General features: G+C 44.4%; 1 protein-coding gene across 1 annotated transcript; it reads right to left on the bottom strand.

Annotated features, from left to right (window-relative positions):
- Positions 1-2,085: 2,085 nt before the first annotated feature.
- Positions 2,086-8,510, bottom strand: CNGA2 (cyclic nucleotide gated channel subunit alpha 2). The gene is made up of 6 exons (XM_036413164.2): positions 8,388-8,510; positions 8,103-8,195; positions 7,298-7,468; positions 6,072-6,179; positions 4,686-4,792; positions 2,086-4,337 (listed from the first exon to the last, which is right to left on the bottom strand). Exons 1-6 carry the CDS (start codon positions 8,495-8,497, stop codon positions 2,932-2,934), a joined length of 1,995 nt encoding a protein of 664 aa, XP_036269057.1. The 5' UTR covers positions 8,498-8,510; the 3' UTR covers positions 2,086-2,931.
- Between the last annotated feature and the right edge of the window lie 9,742 nt (positions 8,511-18,252).

Raw genomic sequence — 18,252 nt, 5'->3', positions numbered from 1 at the left:
CGCATGTGGCCCGCGGGCCGTAGTTTGAAGTCGCCTGACTGTTAGACAATCATTGATTCTTTCTCAACATTGATGTTTCTCTCTCTCTCTCCTTCTTCCTTCCACTCTTATATTAATAAAATTGTATTTTAAAAATGAGAATAAAAGAAGGCTACAAAAATTAATTCTAATAATAATGAATTGTGACACCAAAACTCAGGAAACAAAGTGAAAATAGATAATTGAACTACATCAAAATTTAAAGCTGTGCATCAAGTGACACAATCAAACAGAGTGAAAAGGCAGCCTATGTAATGGGGGAAATTTTCAAATCATATAACTGATATGGGTGAATATCCAGAATATATAAAGAACTCCTACAACTTAACAACAAAAAGACCCCAAACAACCCAATTAAAAAATTAGCAAAAGACTACGTATATACTCTCCAAATAAGACAAATGACCTGAACAAGCCTGTGAAGAGATGTTTAACATCACTAATCATAAAGGAAATGAATATCGAAACTATCAATGAAATATCACTTTACATCCATAAAACAGAGAAAACTAGTGTTGGTGAGAATGTTACGAAACTGTAAGTCTGGCCCTGGTTTGGCTCAGTGGATAGAGTGTCGGCCTACAAACTGAAGGGTCCCTGGTTCAATTCCAGTCAAGAGCATGTACCTTGGTTGTGAGCACATCCCCCCAGTAGGGGGTGTGCAAGAGGCAGCTGATCAATGTTTCTCTCTTATTGATATTTCTAGCTCTCTATCCCTCTCCCTTCCTCTCTGTAAAAATATCAATAAAATATATTTTAAAAAAAGAAAAAAGAAACTGTCCATTGTTGAGTGAATGTAAAATGGAGTAGTTACTAGAGAAAGCAGTATGGTGTTTCATCAAAAACTAAAAATAAAAAATAGCATTACTATATGATGTAACAATTCCACTTCTGGGTATATTCTCAAAAGAAGTAAAAGCATAAACATAAACAGTTATGTGTACACTCATGTATACTGCAGCATTAATCACAGTAGCTAAAAGATGGAAACAGCCCAAATGTCCATTGATGGATGAATGGCTAAACAAAATGTGGTTTCATACTGTCGAATGTTATTCAACATTTAAAAAGAAGGAAATTCTGACACATGCTACAACATGGATGAACTTTGAAGATGTTAGACCAAGTAAAGTGAGCCAGCGACAAAAGGAAAATAGTGTATAATACCACTTTTATGAGCATCTAAAGTAGTCAAATCCATAGAGACAGAAAGTAGAATTCTGGATGCCAGGGAATGGGGAGTGGGGGAGGGAGGACCCAGTTTTAGATGGGAAGATAAAAAAAAGTTCTGAAAATTTGTTTCATGAAAATGTGAATGTACTTTACCAAACTGCACACTTAAAAATGTTCAAGATGGAAAATTGTACGTGTATTTTACCACAGTTAAGGGGAGAGGGGGGAGAACTGGTATGCACAAAGGCATTTGAATCTGCACCTAGATTTTCTTTCCCACCAATTAACACTTGTCCTTTAGGTTCCTGATCATCCAGTGGTACCCACTCAAATATCTGCTTCTTCAGGAGATCCTCCCCAACTTCCCAGACATAGTGTTTCTGTTAAGATGTGGCTGCTGGCAAATGGAACCGTATAGAGCTATGGTGTATCTGATTACTGCCACAGTGAATAAACATTCTCAATGACAAAGCTGTAGACAGAGCAGTGAGGGAGACTGTCTTTGTCCTGCCCTCAGAGCCCACAGTCTGCAGGGGAAATTAGATCTTTTAAAACCAACCACAGAGTGTGATATGAGCCAGTGAGCACTGTGAATGCCTAGAGTTATTGACTGCATAGCATGGAAGCAAATGCAGTCAAGGGGGCCTTCCCCAAGAAGGTGGTGCCTGAGTTAACTCCTGAAGGATCAGGAGGGTTTAGGCAAGCAGAGAAAGACAACAGAGGGTATTCCAGGTGAGTGAGCCCTGGATAAGGAGGAAATAGAAATATGAGAGAAAGAGAGGGGTTTAGAGAGGAAGGGAAAGAATGTGAGTAACAAAGTTGAGAAATAACCACAAATGATTCAAAGGAATTTATTAACTTATAAATGCCTCTATTGCAGATATTTTTGTGAAGAGTCTCCCACCCACCGCTAGCTTTCAGGGCCTTTTCAGAAATGTTCTGCATAGAGGGATGATGGGCAGAGCTCCTGGCCACCTCCTTCTCCCAGTGGCATTGCGCACTGGCTGACTGACAGTTACACTGGTCCTCACTTTCTGCCATGGAATGGACCAGAAGGTAGAAGAATCATCACCTCTCTGGTCCAGAGAAGACTGCAGAGATCCCACTCATGGTGGCAGACAGATAGATCAACCAAGCAGAAGTTGAAGTTCATGGCAGGGAGAGGTATTCCTGAGTGAGAACCCTTCTCCCTGCCCACCTCCACACTCTTTGCCTGAGAGATAGGCAGGGATGCCTGTGGTAAATGTCTGCATCCAATATTTGAATGATATACATGTGCATGGAAATGAGGATATTCAAAACATATATTAGAAAAAGCAAGGACCAGAATCAAGTGGGAAGTGCCTGAGTGCAAAGGTACCCAAAGATATGGGAGTACTGCAACCGAGTGCACACCTTTCATAGATTATTGCCTAGGCTCTCGGTCCCAGGAGAGACCCCTTGAAGAGAGTTCAGCTACTCTCCTCTTTCTTCTTCAGAACCGGCAGGCTGAAGCTCCTGAAAGGCAAGCCAACAAGGTCTGCACTGTGCAAAAGCTTAGCTGATAGCTGGTCTTAGAGGAGGGCTCCTGGGTTATTGAGCCCAAAACCTGGTAACAGATAAGCTTTGGGGGAAAGTCAAGGCAACCTGAGGGTAATGTATTCAAATGTGAAGACCTACATGGCTCTTCTAGCTCCTGGGGTCAAGGTCAAGGTTGGAGAGGCAGTTAGGCCCTAGCCCTTATGGCTTTTCAGCAACAGCAGGCTCAGGGCTGTTCACCCCATCAGAAAGGTAATCATCCTCATTGTTCTGCTTCATCTTGGTTTCCAGAACCGTGATGCGCTGCTTAAGCTTTTGCTGAGCCCCGGTGTACTCAGCCAGCAGGCGGCTAAAGCGAGTGTATAAGGTCTCCATGTTGGTCTCCAGCTGTTCTAGCTTCTCCTGCACATTCACCTCCATGTTGGCTGCCGTCTCATTCTCATCCAGCAGCCCCTCCTTTATCAAGATCTCTCGGCCTCTCTCCTCCAAGACCTTCTTGGCATCAGGGTACTCAGTCACTGCTTCCATAAGATCATCCTTGGACAAGCAGAAGAGATCTGAGTAGCCCAGGCTGCGGATATTGGCTGTGCGTCGATTGCCCATTTTGCTACCCTTAATGTTAAGGATACTGATCTCTCCAAAGCAACTCCCGGCAGAAAGCAGGGCATACTGAGTGACACCATCATCAGCCACCACTGCCAACTTACCCTCCTTGATTATGTACATCTCTTTGCCAATATCCCCCTTGCGGCAAATGTAATCCCCAGGGCTGAAGACCTGAGGACGAAGTTTCAATACCAGCTCCACCAGCAGGCCAGCCTCACAATCCTGGAAGATGCGTACTTTCTTAAGTGTGGACAGGTGTACATTGATAGCTATCTCAGCCCTCAGCTTGGCTGGTAGGTTTTTGAGAACTTCCCGCTCATCCACACTCTTCTTATTGGTCCACAGGTAGTCAAACCACTTAATCACCTTGGCTTCCATCTCCTTGCTCACTTTGCGGAACTGCATGTAATGTTTGACCGCATCGATCTTGGCCTGGAACTCGGCCCGAGTGGCATTCATGTTGGAGATCATGGAGCCCACATTTCCAACGATTGTGGCAAAGATGAGGACGCCAATCAGGAAATCAAATATGACAAATAGGTACTCCTCATCCTTTACAGGGGGTGGTGTTTCCCCAATAGTGGTGAGGGTCAATGTAGACCAGTAAAGGCAATAGATGTATTCCCTAGCCAGGTAGCCATACTCAGGGTCAGTGATGTTGGGATAAACCCAGGTGTCAACCCCAAAGCCAATGGACTTGGAGATGGCATAATAGATGCAGGCATTCCAGTGAATGATGACCAAGATGTAGAGAACCAGGTTGCTGATGCGGAAGATATTGGGGTAACTGGTGCGTGTTTCAGTGCGGTCAAAGAATTCAAACATGCGGGCAAAGTGTAGCAGGCGGTTAAAGCGCAGCTCAGGGCTGTGGATGCCCACAGCAAAGTAGACCAGGTCCGTGGGAATGATAGAAGCCATATCTAGCTTGAACTGCAGAGTGTGGATATAGTTGTCCCGCAACTTCTTGGTATCTTTGACGAGCAGCCCCTGTTCTAGGAAACCTAGTAGAGATGCAAACCAACATATCACTTCTGCTTTCAGCCCTCTCCCTCTTGATAGGCTAACACTCTGGAAGGGACAAACTGTTCACTCAATTTTCCTTCCCAAGGAGGGGTATAGGAAACTCATGTAGCAGGGATGGCCAGAAAGACCTCAGGGGAGCATCCCCTGGTCTGTAGCTCACTAGGCATGTGAGGACCATGAGATGCAAAAAGGGGCAGGCACCAACCTAAGTCCCAGCCAAGCAGTTAAGTCTAAACTTGTGTTGAGAGGGCTTCTTGAAATTTTGGACTCAGGCCTTTGGACATATGGGTCATGTTCCTGCTTGTGCATTTCAGTTGCTCACTTACCTGTGCGCAGTCGGACGAAGAGGTCAGCAATATAAATCGCATCTGAGTAGTAGTCCAGCACCAGCCACACTAGATAGTAGTTTTTCTGTAGGTCACTGAAGCAGGCTCTGTAAGAAAACAGGGCTGGGCTTTTCTCCTCAATTCCAAGCCAAGTTCCCCTAGAGGCCCCAAACTGAGTGTCTATTGTGTGCAAGGCATGGGATGGCTACCAGGGGAACTGATGAGTCACAGTCTGCCTGTTGCTAAGCCACATCCTTACTGAATGAATGACTGGGGTGGGGGACATAGGTGGAAAATGTTATCAGAGAATGATAATGTAGAGAGAGGCTTTGGAACTGAGACTGCAAGAAGAATCTCCATATGTTGAAAATGGAGAGAGGAAATTGTCTCTTGAGAAAATAGCATGTTGTGATGCTACCCTGTTTCCCTGAAAATAAGACAGTGTCTTATATTAATTTTTGCTCCCAAAGATGCGCTAGGTCTTATTTTCAGGGGATGACTTATTTTTCCATGAAGAAGAATACGGTACACATTTATTGTTAAATGAAAATAAAGGAAATTTATTACCTGTATATGGTACGGTAGTATTGTAGTTGTCAACACAAACCAGACAAACTGTGAATCCTACAGTATCAAGAATTTACTCATTTATTCAATGGCAATCATGTAATCATCTTCTGGAACATCATCATAACAATCCAATTCCTGAATTTCCTGGTGAATTTCTTGCGACTCCATTTCTTTCAGAATCAGTGGACCAAATCTCTCATGTTTAGCCTAGGGGGGCCTTATTTTTTGGGGGGCGGGGGATGCCTTATATTTCACTCAGAAGGAAACCTGTAAGTCTTATTTTTGGAGGATGTCTTATTTTTGGGAAACATGGTAAAATAATGAATTCTGGGGGTGGGTATTCCAGAAGGTGGAGCTAGAGAGAAGGCCAGGCCCAGAGGGCCTTGAAGGCCATGCTGAGAGCTTAAACTTTACCCTGTGGGCAATAGGGGCCCATAAAGAGTTTGTGAGGAGGGAGTGACATAATCAAATCCCAGTTGCAAGTGTGGATAATGAGCTGGAGGGATCAAGGGTGCCTGCAAAGAATGGGTGTAGGGCTGTTGTAGTTGTCCCAGGGAGAGAGGAGGGTAGCCTCACCTAGGACAGTATTGGTGGGATAGAGAAGTAGAAACAGATTACAGACACCAGAAAAAAAAAAGGATAAAAGGATAAACATAAAACTTTTGTATCATATTAATTGAGAGGAGTGGGCTTTAATAGGGCAGTAAAAGGCCTAGAGTAAGCTCTGTGTCCACAACTGGAACTGGTATGCTCTCAACCCCTGGGTCTGAGGATTGGACTGCTTTGGCCACTACTTACCAGACCCTCCCTATTTACCTGGCCACAAGCAGGCACCAGTTGTAGAGAACAGGCATGGCAATGACAAACAGCCAGCGATAGTACCAGTCCCCAGCTGGGTCCAAGACAAATAGTTCACATTTCTTTCTAAGGAGACAGAAAGAGGCCAGGCTTGTGAATCAGGTGCTCAGTGTGGCAACACCCCCACTTCCAGAGGTCAGGGGTCCCTAAAAAGCAATGCCTAAGGGGATATGCAGGGTGAAGGATAGGTTGACTTAGGGCCCTGTTTTTTAGAGAGCCACAGCTTGGTACTGGTTATCTGACCAGAGCTCAGATGGGCAAAGGACACTCCTTTTCCTATTTTAATCTCCCATAGGCCCATTGGTTCCCAGGTCCTCTGGAGTCCCTTTGTTAAGAGGGAATGACAAGGAGCAATGCTTTTACTGGGGTGGGCCTCAGAGCCTGGGGAGGGACTTCCACAGGATTGTAATGAGGGCTCAGGACCTGTTCCTACAATCCTCCCGGGAAGAAAGAGGAACTCCAAGCAAGTGAGTGCCAAGTGCTTCCTGCCCACCCCGCCCTCTCTCTTTGCTGCCTGGCCTCCAGCTCCCAAATAACTTTCCCAGATGCTGTATCCTGCCTTGGCAAGAACTCTTATCCTACACTGGCCAGAGGTGGGGAATGTCGGCTTGGCCAGACATCTACAGTCGCCTACTCATTCCTCCAACAACATACCCTCCAGCTCTGCCTTCTCTATTCTCCCCACCCTCTTTTGCTCAATTATTTCTAGGCCTTCCCTGCCAATGAGCCTCCAGCATGGCCTCTTCAAAGGCCCACCTCTGAGCCCACATTGGCACTGGTATGGGTACACTCTCAACAGCACTCTGTAACTGTGTCCTACTCTATGTTTACTTGCTGCTGGAATAGAGGCTGAAAGTAAACCCTCCCTCTGCCCACTCTCAGGTGTCCTTGATACTTGCTTCATGAGCAAAGAGAGGACATCTGGCAAGGGGCAGCTTAGGTGAAAAAGCCACTACAGGCTCCTATAGCAAGTGGGTCACTGGCTATTGTAAAAGCTATTAGCTGGGACAATGGAAATATTCTAGGGTTAAAACTGCAACAGATCTCCTCTGCCTACCCCATTCCCTGCATGGCAGGGCTTGGTATAGAACCCAGTGTTCTCATGGACATAAGAAACCCCACCGAGCCCTCCAATTATTGCATGTTTGGGAGCCCTTCCAGTCCCACAGGTTGGATAGATATACTTGGTGCCCTTGCCCTCGCCGTCCTTGTTGCCTTTGCCATCTCCTTGCTGTGTTGTCACGGTCTGGAGCTCAGGACCACGAAAACGCTCAAGGAATGAGTCAGGTCTAGGTTCCTCCTCCCGGAAATTCTTGTTGGCCCACTCTCTAATGACCCCCACCAGGCGGATGATCCTAGAGGTGAGAGAGGAATGATAAGTCAGAAAGAACTGTGTGTTCAGAACCTGTACTCAGGAGCTCAGTGTCTGATAAAGGAGATGGGAAATGGGCCAAGTCATTATTTTCCAGTGCCAAGAATTGGGATCAAGGCCAGTGCTGAGGCCAGGGAGCTGGGACTCAGACATGACTTGAAATGCAGCCTTAGGGGAAAGAGAAGACTTCCTGTAGGAGGTACCATCTCAGTTAATTGTTAAGAACAAATAAGAGGTCTCCAAGACAAGATGGAGGTTTGTGCTAAGACAGGACAGGCCAGAAAGATGGTTATTCCAAGCTTTCTGATTTCCCTGTGAAACCTACAGCTCTGGGCTTCAGATCTCAGGGCCCTCTATGTAGGCCCCTCTGTGGAAAGGATCTCTTCCTCCTGATACCAAGACAGGCAAGATTAAAGAAAAGTCTCCTCTGGCCACTCCAAGGTTGTTCAAAGAAGCACACTCAGGAAGAAAGAGTTGAACTTAAAATAGCACTGTCAGTGTTTCCCAAATGTCTCATTGGGAAGGTCCAGTAGCACTAAAAGAAGGAAACACATGGTATCCACTTTGACAGTGTCTGTGGCAGGAGGGGATAGCATCAAGGCTATGGTGGAACCCACCTGCGAAAACCACCCCTCCCTCGCTGGGGGGCATCCATCTCTGCCAGCCTCTGCAGTTCTGAGGAGGTGTCATCATCGGTCGCAGACTCTGGCCTGCAGAGGAAGAAGCAGGTAACCAAAGGTTCTCTAAGCATACCTATCAGCACTGTCTTCTCTTATGACTTGCATAGACATCCCATGGTTCCTTGAGAGGATGTTCTTGAGTCAAAGATTGCTCAGTGACAATAAGGAAGAGTTTAAGGACATAGCAACCTCCAGGACATCTCAGAAATAATGCTGACTCACCTACTACTCTTCCTGTGGTCATCTTTGCCATTGGCCTTAATAGCAGTAGGTGCATGATGGTTGTGGTTATTGGCTGGGGAGCTCTTTACACCATTAGATTTTTCTGTCATCCTGCATGTACAACTGGGATCCTCACCTGCCAAGGAGAGGGCAAAGAGTAAAATCATAGAGGAGCCTGACACCAATATAAGTCAGGAGAGCTGAAGGTGAGCAGTGGGAAGAGAACCAGGGCCCACCTGGCAAACACCAGCACATCTTACTGATTTGCAGTGTAGAGCAGGGGGACCCAGCATTGCCTAAGTGCCAATCTCTAAGCACCAAGATGATACTGCTCTCTCTATTCTGATAGTTCATTAAAAAGGCAACCGAAGTTAAATTGAAAAATGCGTTTCCTTTTCTTTTACTCCAGTGAAGCCTTTGTGAACTATCAGCTATAATGCAAAACAAACAGACAAAAAACCATTTAAGCCATCTTCTGTTGCCTTCATTTGAAGATGTGTGGCACATGTTTAGGTTACTGAGCATCCCCGAAGCAGCCCTGCCCCCAAACTCCTGCCCCATGAGAGGATATATATCTCCTTGGCTCAAAGAAGCTGCCACCCAACCCCCAAGCTCTCTGGTTCTCCTATCCCAAGATCATTCCAGAGTTCCTGCTCCTCAGGTAGGAGTCTCATCTCTCATTGACCTTTTCAACCAGAGTTTCTTCTTTTCAATTCAAATCACATTTGCTCCAGCACCTTCAAATAATGTTGCTCAATCTGAGGGACAGAGAGGAGCCCCATGGGTGAGGAAGGGATTGAGGAGGACAGAAGGGAGAGCTCCAATAGGCTCCAGAGGCAGTGGTCCAAGTCAGGACTCTCTCTTTAGGGCTATGGGAAGTCTTGGAATGACTGATAAGGAACATGACAAGGACAGCATTATATTCTAGTAAGATCATTGTGGCTGCTAGATGGAGACTGGATTTTAGGGGAGCAAGAGCAGAAACGATGTGGTAGGGAAAAGGTTAGAGAAGATGGTACCACTGAAGTCTGAGACAGGGCAGAGTGGAGAAATATTTAGGAAGTAAAAAGAACAGGGCTCAGAGAAGGATTGGTTGTGGGAAACAAGGGAGAGCAAGTGGTGGGATCATGCAGGTAGAGAATACAGAATGAAGGTCCAGGACATAGCCCTAGGCAGCACCAATATTTAAGAGTTGAATGAAGTAGGAGATGTACACAAAATAGACTAAGGAGCAACTTAAGAGGAGAAAATCCAGAAGAGAAACAGGAGATTGTGTTCCACTGTGTCTGCCATGGAGTCAGGGAGGCTGGGGCAAAATAGATTTCTAGCAACTCTTCTCTGCTGAGCCTGATTGGTATGCCCCACCAGATTTGGCCAGCACACCTGCCAAATTGCCTGTGGTCCCTATGCTGGAGCAACCCCAGCCCCCGCCCCCCACCCCTCTTGTTCCAGCTTCTGGAGCTGTCTCCATGGTGATAACAGGCATGTCAGCCTCTGTGGTAAGTGGTAAAACAAACAACTTCAAAGATGCTCTGGCAGCTCTCTGTGGGACTATAGCACTGGGATGCTAATAAGGGCACCTGAGGCAGAGGAACCTGTTTGGACTCTAGAGGCAGCAGACCATGGAGACAGAAACTTCCAAGCAACACAAACAAAACCGGGGCCACTCGTATTGATCGAGGTTTCAGAGCTGGCCTCTGGAATCTTGAAGGTTAAGAGGGGTTATATCACAGTGAATGAAGGGCAGTGGTAGAGGAATATCAGTGAAAGGCAAGTCCATTGCAAGGATGTAGGGAGATGGATCTAGGCTGGAGTGTGAGCTGTGCTTGCAAGAATAAGACAAAGGAGACCAAGGACAGCCCGGGGAAGCTGCAAGCACCAGGCAGAGAATTTGGGACAGCCTTTCGCTGATAAAGAGACAGTACGGGCCCTGCCTGCCAGCATTTGGCTTCCTCCCTTCCTTACTGATAATGGACAATAGCAGTGACCCTGAGCCCACAAGAGGGTAGCTAAGGTGCCATGACAGCATTTATGCTTTCTCTAAGGTTCTGGCACCAAGAGAGATTCCTCTCCCATGATCCCTGATCCTTCTCTGCCAGGAGCAAGCCCTTCCCTGAGTCTGACTGCCAGAAGCAGCTATTTTGCCACACACACTTTCCTGCATCAGAACTGCTCCCTCAGATCACTTGCCAGGAAACAAGCCAGCGGTTCTCATACTCTCTCCAAGAAACCTCATTTAGTCCCAAGTCTTCAGTTATCATCACATTCCAAATAAGGCATCTCTCCCAAGCTCCCCACCCATATCTACAGCCACTGCTCTTTTTTGGCACCTCAAACCCTATATAGCTAAAACTGAACTTGACACCCTTAACTACATTTTGGCTTCTCTTCCAATGTACCTACCTCCTAGAAAGGCCTGCCCTCTGCCCAGTCCCCCAAGCCAGAAAACTGGATGTCAACCATACTTCTTGTTTTCCTCAATCATCACATCCAAGTAGCCTTTGTCCTCAGTCAATTGTCCCCCAGAGTGTCAAAGATCTGTCCAACTACTGCCTTCTGTACCCTAGGCCCTGTTCTGGTATCAAGATTCACTGCCACTCCATGTCTGCTGCAGCAGACTCTGACTTACCCAGCACTCACTGGGGTCTGGACTAGAGGGGAGACATGGACACAATTAGGGTTTGCTGTGAGTTAAAGCTCTCAGAGGGAGATAAGCCAAATCACCCCCCATAGCATAAGAGGTTGAGGGGAGAGTTCTAAGAAGCTGCAAAGGTGGCCGATGGCTTGAAGAACCGACCAAGTGAAGGAGACTGAGAAGGACAGGTCTCAAGGAAGAGAGTCTCAGGAAAATCTGTAGGGCCAACACCCCACCCCCATGTCAGGAAGAGCAAGACTGCCTATAAGAGATGAGAGCTGGAGGAGTCCTGCAACCACCAACAGAGGCCTCACTGGTGCCCTTATCCAGAGCAGGCTTAGGAGTGGTGGGAAGAGAAGACATATTTTTCAGAGTTTCAGAATAAGTAGTAGGAGGTGAGGAAAAAGAGATAGAGAATGTATCTGACTCTTTTTAGAATGCTGAATGAGTGAAAAAAGGCAAAGATAAGGAGGGAAACTGGAGCGCATGAGGTTGCAAAAAGTTCTCTGTGTTTCTATTGTTTTTATCCTTTTACAGAGAGGAGATAACAAAACAAGTGTAAAGGTTTTGAGGAGGGATTCAATAGAAAATGAAAATATTTGTACTTGTGATCAATCCCAATTAAGGTTGGAGTTCATTAAAGATGGATATAACGGGTGGCTTTGTGCATGAGAGTTGAGGAGAGAAGACTTATCAAGCACACAAGGGAAAGGGCCACTAAAGAACAGGCTAAGAGGGGAAAAGGTGATAGATGAAGATTTTAGATAGGAGTGGGGTGCAGTGAGAGACAGTTGAAGAGGATCACTCATATAAAACCTCAACATTCTCAGTTACATTGGAGAGACATCAGGCAACGATAGATGCAGACTTTGGAGAAAGCCAAAAGGTTTATAATAGCTTCTGTGGGGTTGCATAGGGGAAACCAAACAAATATGAGGGTAGGACTGGAATGGGTGAGGAAGACATCAGATTATGTAGTTGACAAAGAGAAGAGAGGTGGGCAGCAGTCCTAGATGGAAAGTAGAATCTTCAAGAAAGGAGACTTTTAAACCAACAGTAAGGCAGAGTGCTCCTGTAAATAGCCCAACATCAATTATTACAGTCCTGGGCCTCTTTAATCCTCATCCACAAATTAAACAGCCAGTCCAAGACTTTTATAGAAAATCCAGCTTGATCCAAGAAGTGTCTTGGACCGTGGTTGAGGGCATTCTGAGGACAATTCCTTTAGAGATGGTAAGGCCAGGAACAAAAGGGACAAGTTAGTCATATACCCAAGAATAGAAGAGCTACTAACTTCCAGTTTGCAACTCTTTTAAAAGTTCACTGTTGCCCAATGCTCTTTTGTTCACTCAAGCAGTCCATACATATTCCCAAGGCATCTGTTGTGCACCAAGTCCGTGCTAAATGCTGAGGTTAGGGAGATGAATCTGCAGTCTCTGACCCCAGTGTTGCTCCAATAATAAAAAACAGCCAGGAATATAATTCATCCTCAGAGTCACTTGTTTTTTCAGTAGCATTTGACAGTTTATCCACTTTCTCCTTGAAATAATGGGTTCCTTCTCCTGGCGTCCTCCTGCCTCACTCGCCACTTCTCTATAGTGTCCTCTGAAGAAGCCCCTTCCTCTTTCAAAACTGAAGGTTTGGAGTGTCTTCAACTCAGTCTTTGGATGGAATCCTTATCTTTTATGTCTTCATTTCCTCAGCCAGTCTTGTATGCTTGTGACTTGCAAATTTATAACACCAGCTCAGTCTATCCATTGAACTCCAGTTTGCCTTTCTGACATTACCACTAGGATGTTGAACAGGTATCTCAGGCTGAATATGTCCAAAATTGAGCTCTTAATCTTGCCCTCCAACCCTTATCTTCCCATATGCACCTGCATCTTAACAAAGGCAATGTCATTCTCCCATTTATTTGAGTCAAAAACCTCAAAGCCATACTTGACTCCTCTCTTTCATATCTTCACTCTCTACCTATGCAAATCATGTGAACTTCACCTTCAGTCACTGTATCCAATCACTTTTCACTATCTCTATCATTAACACCTTAGTTCAAAATACCACCTTTTCTCCTTGCCTGGCACATGGTATATGCTCAATAAATAAGTTTTTCATGTAGTCTATTACTCAGCATAGGCCTCTACTACATCAATTAGCTGATTTTAAAGGAATATACAACACTTCTACATTTGGATAAGACAGAATAACAGGAACCAGACAAATTCTCCAGAATAAAATAGCCAAACTTAGGCAAAATATATGAAAGAGCTATTTTTAAATATTAGACATTAGGCAACAATGAGCAGTGACCACTAAGAAACAGGAAACAAATGGGGTGAACCCTACAATTGCTCCAGATTATTTTCTCATGAGAGTTTCTGGGTCATGGCACAGAGAGAGGAAACTCAGGTGAAGTCTGACAGATTCACTGAATTGCAAAGACAGAGAACAGAACTCAAGGACACCAAGGCAGCTAGAGTTTGCAAAGCAGAGTACTGGAAAAGAGAGCTGCACAGAGAGAAAATTCTGGAGATCTGCAGAGAATCCTCTCAAGTACTCAGCATACTCTATGAGGATGCTAGGCATGCCTGAGGAAAGAACCACCCTTCCCCCCAAACTAGAATCCTATCCCTATCCCTAATTCAAGGCTTGAAATAGTCTCTGATGCTACCAACTAGACTGAAAAACCCAATGATTCACGGGGTATTGGGGAGTGGATCCAGAAATGTCTTGCATTTATAATGGGAACAAATCTCAAAAATGAGATTGAAAACATTAACTGGTTGCCTCCCATATGCACCCTGACCTGGATTGAACCCGCAACCTGGGTATGTGTCTTTATAGCAAGTCAAATCTGCCACCTTTTGGTGTACAGGACAACACTCCAACCAGCTGAGCCACACCAGCCAGGGCTGTGTTGGGATTTTGATTTTTTTTAAAATTAAATTATTATTTGTGTACATATTTTAACATTGCCCCCCTCCCATACATACCCTCCCTCCCCAGAGTTTTGTGTCCATTGATTGTACTTATATTCATGTATACAAGTCCTTCGATTGATTATTTATTTTTATCATTATTTATTTTTATTTTTTCAAAATGTTTTTAGAAAAAAAACACAAAAACTATCCAGCACCCAACAAGGGGAAACTCAATGTGTGGCAACCACTCAAAAACTTACATTCCTATTATCTGATCTAGAAATTGCAGGAATATACATAGTTTGTCCATAATAAAGAGGAAACAATCTATCAATCTATAAACCCAGAACTGACACAAATATAAAATTTCCAGACAAGGGTATTAAAACACTTAATATAGCTGCATTCTATATACTCAAAAAGTTAAGTAAAATTATAGAATATTAAAAAAAGGGATTATGGGATATATAAAAAAGACCCAAATCAATTTTCTAAAGATGAAAACTATATATTTTGAGATGAAAAATACATTAGATGGAAGTCATTACAAATTGGATACCTTAGAAGAGGAGATTAATGAAATTTAAAGCAATACAATAAACCCTAGCTCATTTGGTTCAGTGAATAGACCACTGGACTGCAGACTGGAAGTTCCCGGGTTCGATTCTGGTCAAGAGCACATGCTCAGATTGCAATCGCTATCCCCAGTAGGGAACATGCAGGAGACAGCCAATCAATGATACTCCTTTTTTTAAAAAAATATATTTTATTGATTTTTCACAGAGAGGAAGAGAGAGGGATAGAGAGTTAGAAACATCAATGAGAGAGAATCATCGATCAGCTGCCTCCTGCACACCCCCCACTGGGGATGTGCCCACAACCAAGGTACATGCCCTTGACTGGAATCAAACCTGGAACCTTTCGGTCCGCAGGCCGACACTCTATCCACTGAGCCAAACCAGTTTCGGCCAATGATACTCTTTTATCACTGATGTTTCTATCTCTCTCTCCCTCTCTCTTTCTCTCTCTGAAATCAATTTATATATATATATATATATATATATATATATAACAACACAATAAAACTACCCAAAATGAAGCACAGAGAGAAAATCAAATGAGAAAAAGGAAAAAGAAAGAGCAACCATTGTCAAATGGTGGCATAACTTCAAGTGGTTTAATATAAGTGTAGTTGAACTTCTCAAAGGAGGCAGGGAGAAAAAAGATATTTGAAGAAATAGTGGCCAATGCCCCAGCCCAGTGGCTCAGTTGGTTGGAGCATCTTGCCTTACACCAAAAAGTTTGTGGGTTTAATCCCCAGTCAAGGCATATATCTAGGTTGCACATTTTATCCCAGGTTGGTCAGGGTACATACAGGAGAAACTGATGGATGTTTCTCTCTCACATTGATGCTTTTCTTTCTTTCTTTCTCTCTCCCTCCTTCTCTCTCTCTCTCTCTCTCTCTCTCTCTCTCTCTCTCTCTCTCTCTTTATCTCTCTCTCTCTCCCCTCTCCCCTTCTTCTCTCTCTAAAATCAATAAGCATATCCTTGGGTGAGGACTTAAAAAAAGAATAAAAGAAATAATGACTAAAATTTGTCCAAGTTTTATAAAACTACTAGAGGCCCAGTGCATGAAATTATGCACTTGGGCGGGTGGCGGGGGGGATGTACTTCAGCCTGGACTGTGCTCTCTTGCAGTCTGGCAGTCAAACATCCTTAGTGTTGCCACAGAGGCAGGAGAGGCTCCCACCACCAATGTTACACGCTCACCAGCTGTAAGCCAGGCTTCTGGCTGAGCGGTGCTCCCCCTGTGGGAGTGCACTGACCACTGGGGACACCTCCTTCATTGAGCATCTGCCCGTTGGTGGTCAGTGCCCATCATAGCGACTGGTCAACTGGCCAACTGTCTGCCCCCTAGTGGTCAGTGCATATTATAGTGAGCAGTTGAGCATCCTTAGCATATCATTAGTATATTATGCTTTGATTGGTTGAATGGCCAACTGGATGACCAGACACTTAGCATATTAGGCTTTTATTATATAGGATAAACCAGCGTTTTTCAACCGCTGTTCCGTGGCACACTAGTGTGCCGCGAGATGTTGCCTGGTGTGCCATAGGTGCAGACAAGACAAGAATTTTATAATTTTTCACTATTTTGTTTACTTAATATTTCATAATAAAGTAATTATAAAATACTTTCTTTGTGTTTATTTGATTCCTATTCAAGAGAATTACTTTATATATAGTCAATATAGGCACAGAGTTAAATTTTTCAACATTTTCTAATGGTGGTGTGCCTCGTGATTTTTTTCATGAAACAAGTGTGCCTTTGCCCAAAAAAGGTTGAAAAACACTGGGATAAACCCACAGATATAAGAAGCTTAATGATACCCAAGCACAAGAAACATGAAGAAAATATACCAAGGTATATTATAATCAAATTGCACAAATTCATTAATAACAGGAAAAATTTGAAAGTAGCCAGAGAAATAAAACACATTATCTACAATCACAAAAGTAAGCATGGCATCCAATGTTCAGTAACAAAGATGAGGGCGACAGCAGCACCTTTCTTCTGAGCTTTAGGCTTTCCTTACAACTGGACTTATACTCCAGCTGCCCTTGGACAGGCACAACCCACCTTGCCCCCAATCACACTGAATTCATCATCATTGACCCTTAAACATACATTTATGGAAGACTGAGGCTTCAGGATAGCTTGGCACTCACACTTCTCCCTGAAGAACATATCTAAATTCATTCTGCCTATGCATAGTTCCCTGTAAAGTTTCTCAAGGTCCTGGGGCAAAAACTCAGTTCAGATTATGCCACCTTTCTTGCCAGGACCCTCCTGTACTAGAGTGTGCATCATCTGAGGGCAAGCATGAGTGTCTGCATTGATATATACTGTATCCTCACATAGCACTGGAGCTGGCTCCTGGAAAGCATTCCATACATATTGGTGGAAGGAAGAAAGAAAGAAGGGAAGGAGGATGGGGAAAGGGAGAAAGGGAGGGGGGAAGAATACATAAAGGTTAGATCTTAGTGCAGTTCTGAGGACTCCAGAAGATAGAGCTACTAGTAAGAGAGACTAGCTCCAGTGGGTCTTCCCAGAAGGAACATGATACCTTCCAGGTGGCCAGGTGGTCCAGCTTCTTCTATATTCCAGGCCATCCTGGTCTCAGATTCAAGTTAATATCAACTTTTGTTTTGTTTTGTTTTGTGTGTTTTTGTTTGTTTGTTTGTTTGTTTTTTACTATAATTGGGGAAGGAACTCTTCCATAACTAACAGCCTAATGAGGCAGGCTCCAAGTCTCCCAGAAACTAATTCTCCAGATATACTATTCTGGTCATTTCAGTGGAAAATGTCCTGGACAGCAAAAGAAAGTTATGTCAGAACTATACCAGGCTCAGCGGGCTCTTGGGGCTGACTTTTGAATGTGGAGCTGAAGCTGCAATGGCACCCTTGTGCCCAAGGTCTGGAAAGATAGTTGGAGGGGGCCCAACCATGGACAAGGAGGTTTCAGGGGCTGAGGAAAGGCAGCCCCAAGCTAGAGATGAATAGAGTGTATGGCACTCATTAGATAGGTAGTAGGTCGTTGATGCTGATTCACCTTTGACTATAATCAGCCACTCTGAGATCAGGCTCCAGCCTAGCACCTTCATGAAATAGATGCTTGAGAACTACTTGTTGAGAAAATGAAACTTCCAGTGGGATACAGAGAAGACAAGGTTTGCCCAAGAAGCCTGGCAGGCCATCATGGTTGGTCACTACTTTAACAAAGGGATGGAGTCTCTAGTGTGGATGTCATTACATCAGAAACTTGCCATGACTGGGCCACTTTTTATTTCTTTACAAAGATGGGGCCAAGACAGTATATCTGACATCAGCCATGTTCAGTTCATACCCAAGGGGAGGCTCCTCCTAGAGGGACAGGCCAGATCCCAGACCATGCTGTCTTCCTTAGAAACTCCTATGTTCCACATTCTCAGGTACCTAGGGGCTATCTCTATTTCCTGGGGGCAGTCACTGGGATTCAAAATATCCCAAACTGGCATAACCTTCTCACCCCAGCCCATGCTCTTCTAATAGTAGGGCCCAGACACTGGTAGTTTTAGAAAACAGGCTACCCCAGCACTGACTGCCTCCAATAGCCTCTGTCTGACAGTACAACGTTTGAGCTTTCTTTGGAGAGCAAAATTTTTAAACTTAAACTTCTTCTAACACCACTTCTTCAAAATAAACTCTCCCAGGCCATGGTATTTTGTGGAAGAGCCACACTCTAGGGGCCAAAGAGCCGCATGTGGC

Source organism: Pipistrellus kuhlii, unplaced genomic scaffold (assembly GCF_014108245.1).
Source record: "Pipistrellus kuhlii isolate mPipKuh1 unplaced genomic scaffold, mPipKuh1.p scaffold_m20_p_49, whole genome shotgun sequence".
NCBI classification, from domain to species: Eukaryota; Metazoa; Chordata; class Mammalia; order Chiroptera; family Vespertilionidae; genus Pipistrellus; species Pipistrellus kuhlii.
This window is presented reverse-complemented; position numbering and strand designations above follow the sequence as displayed.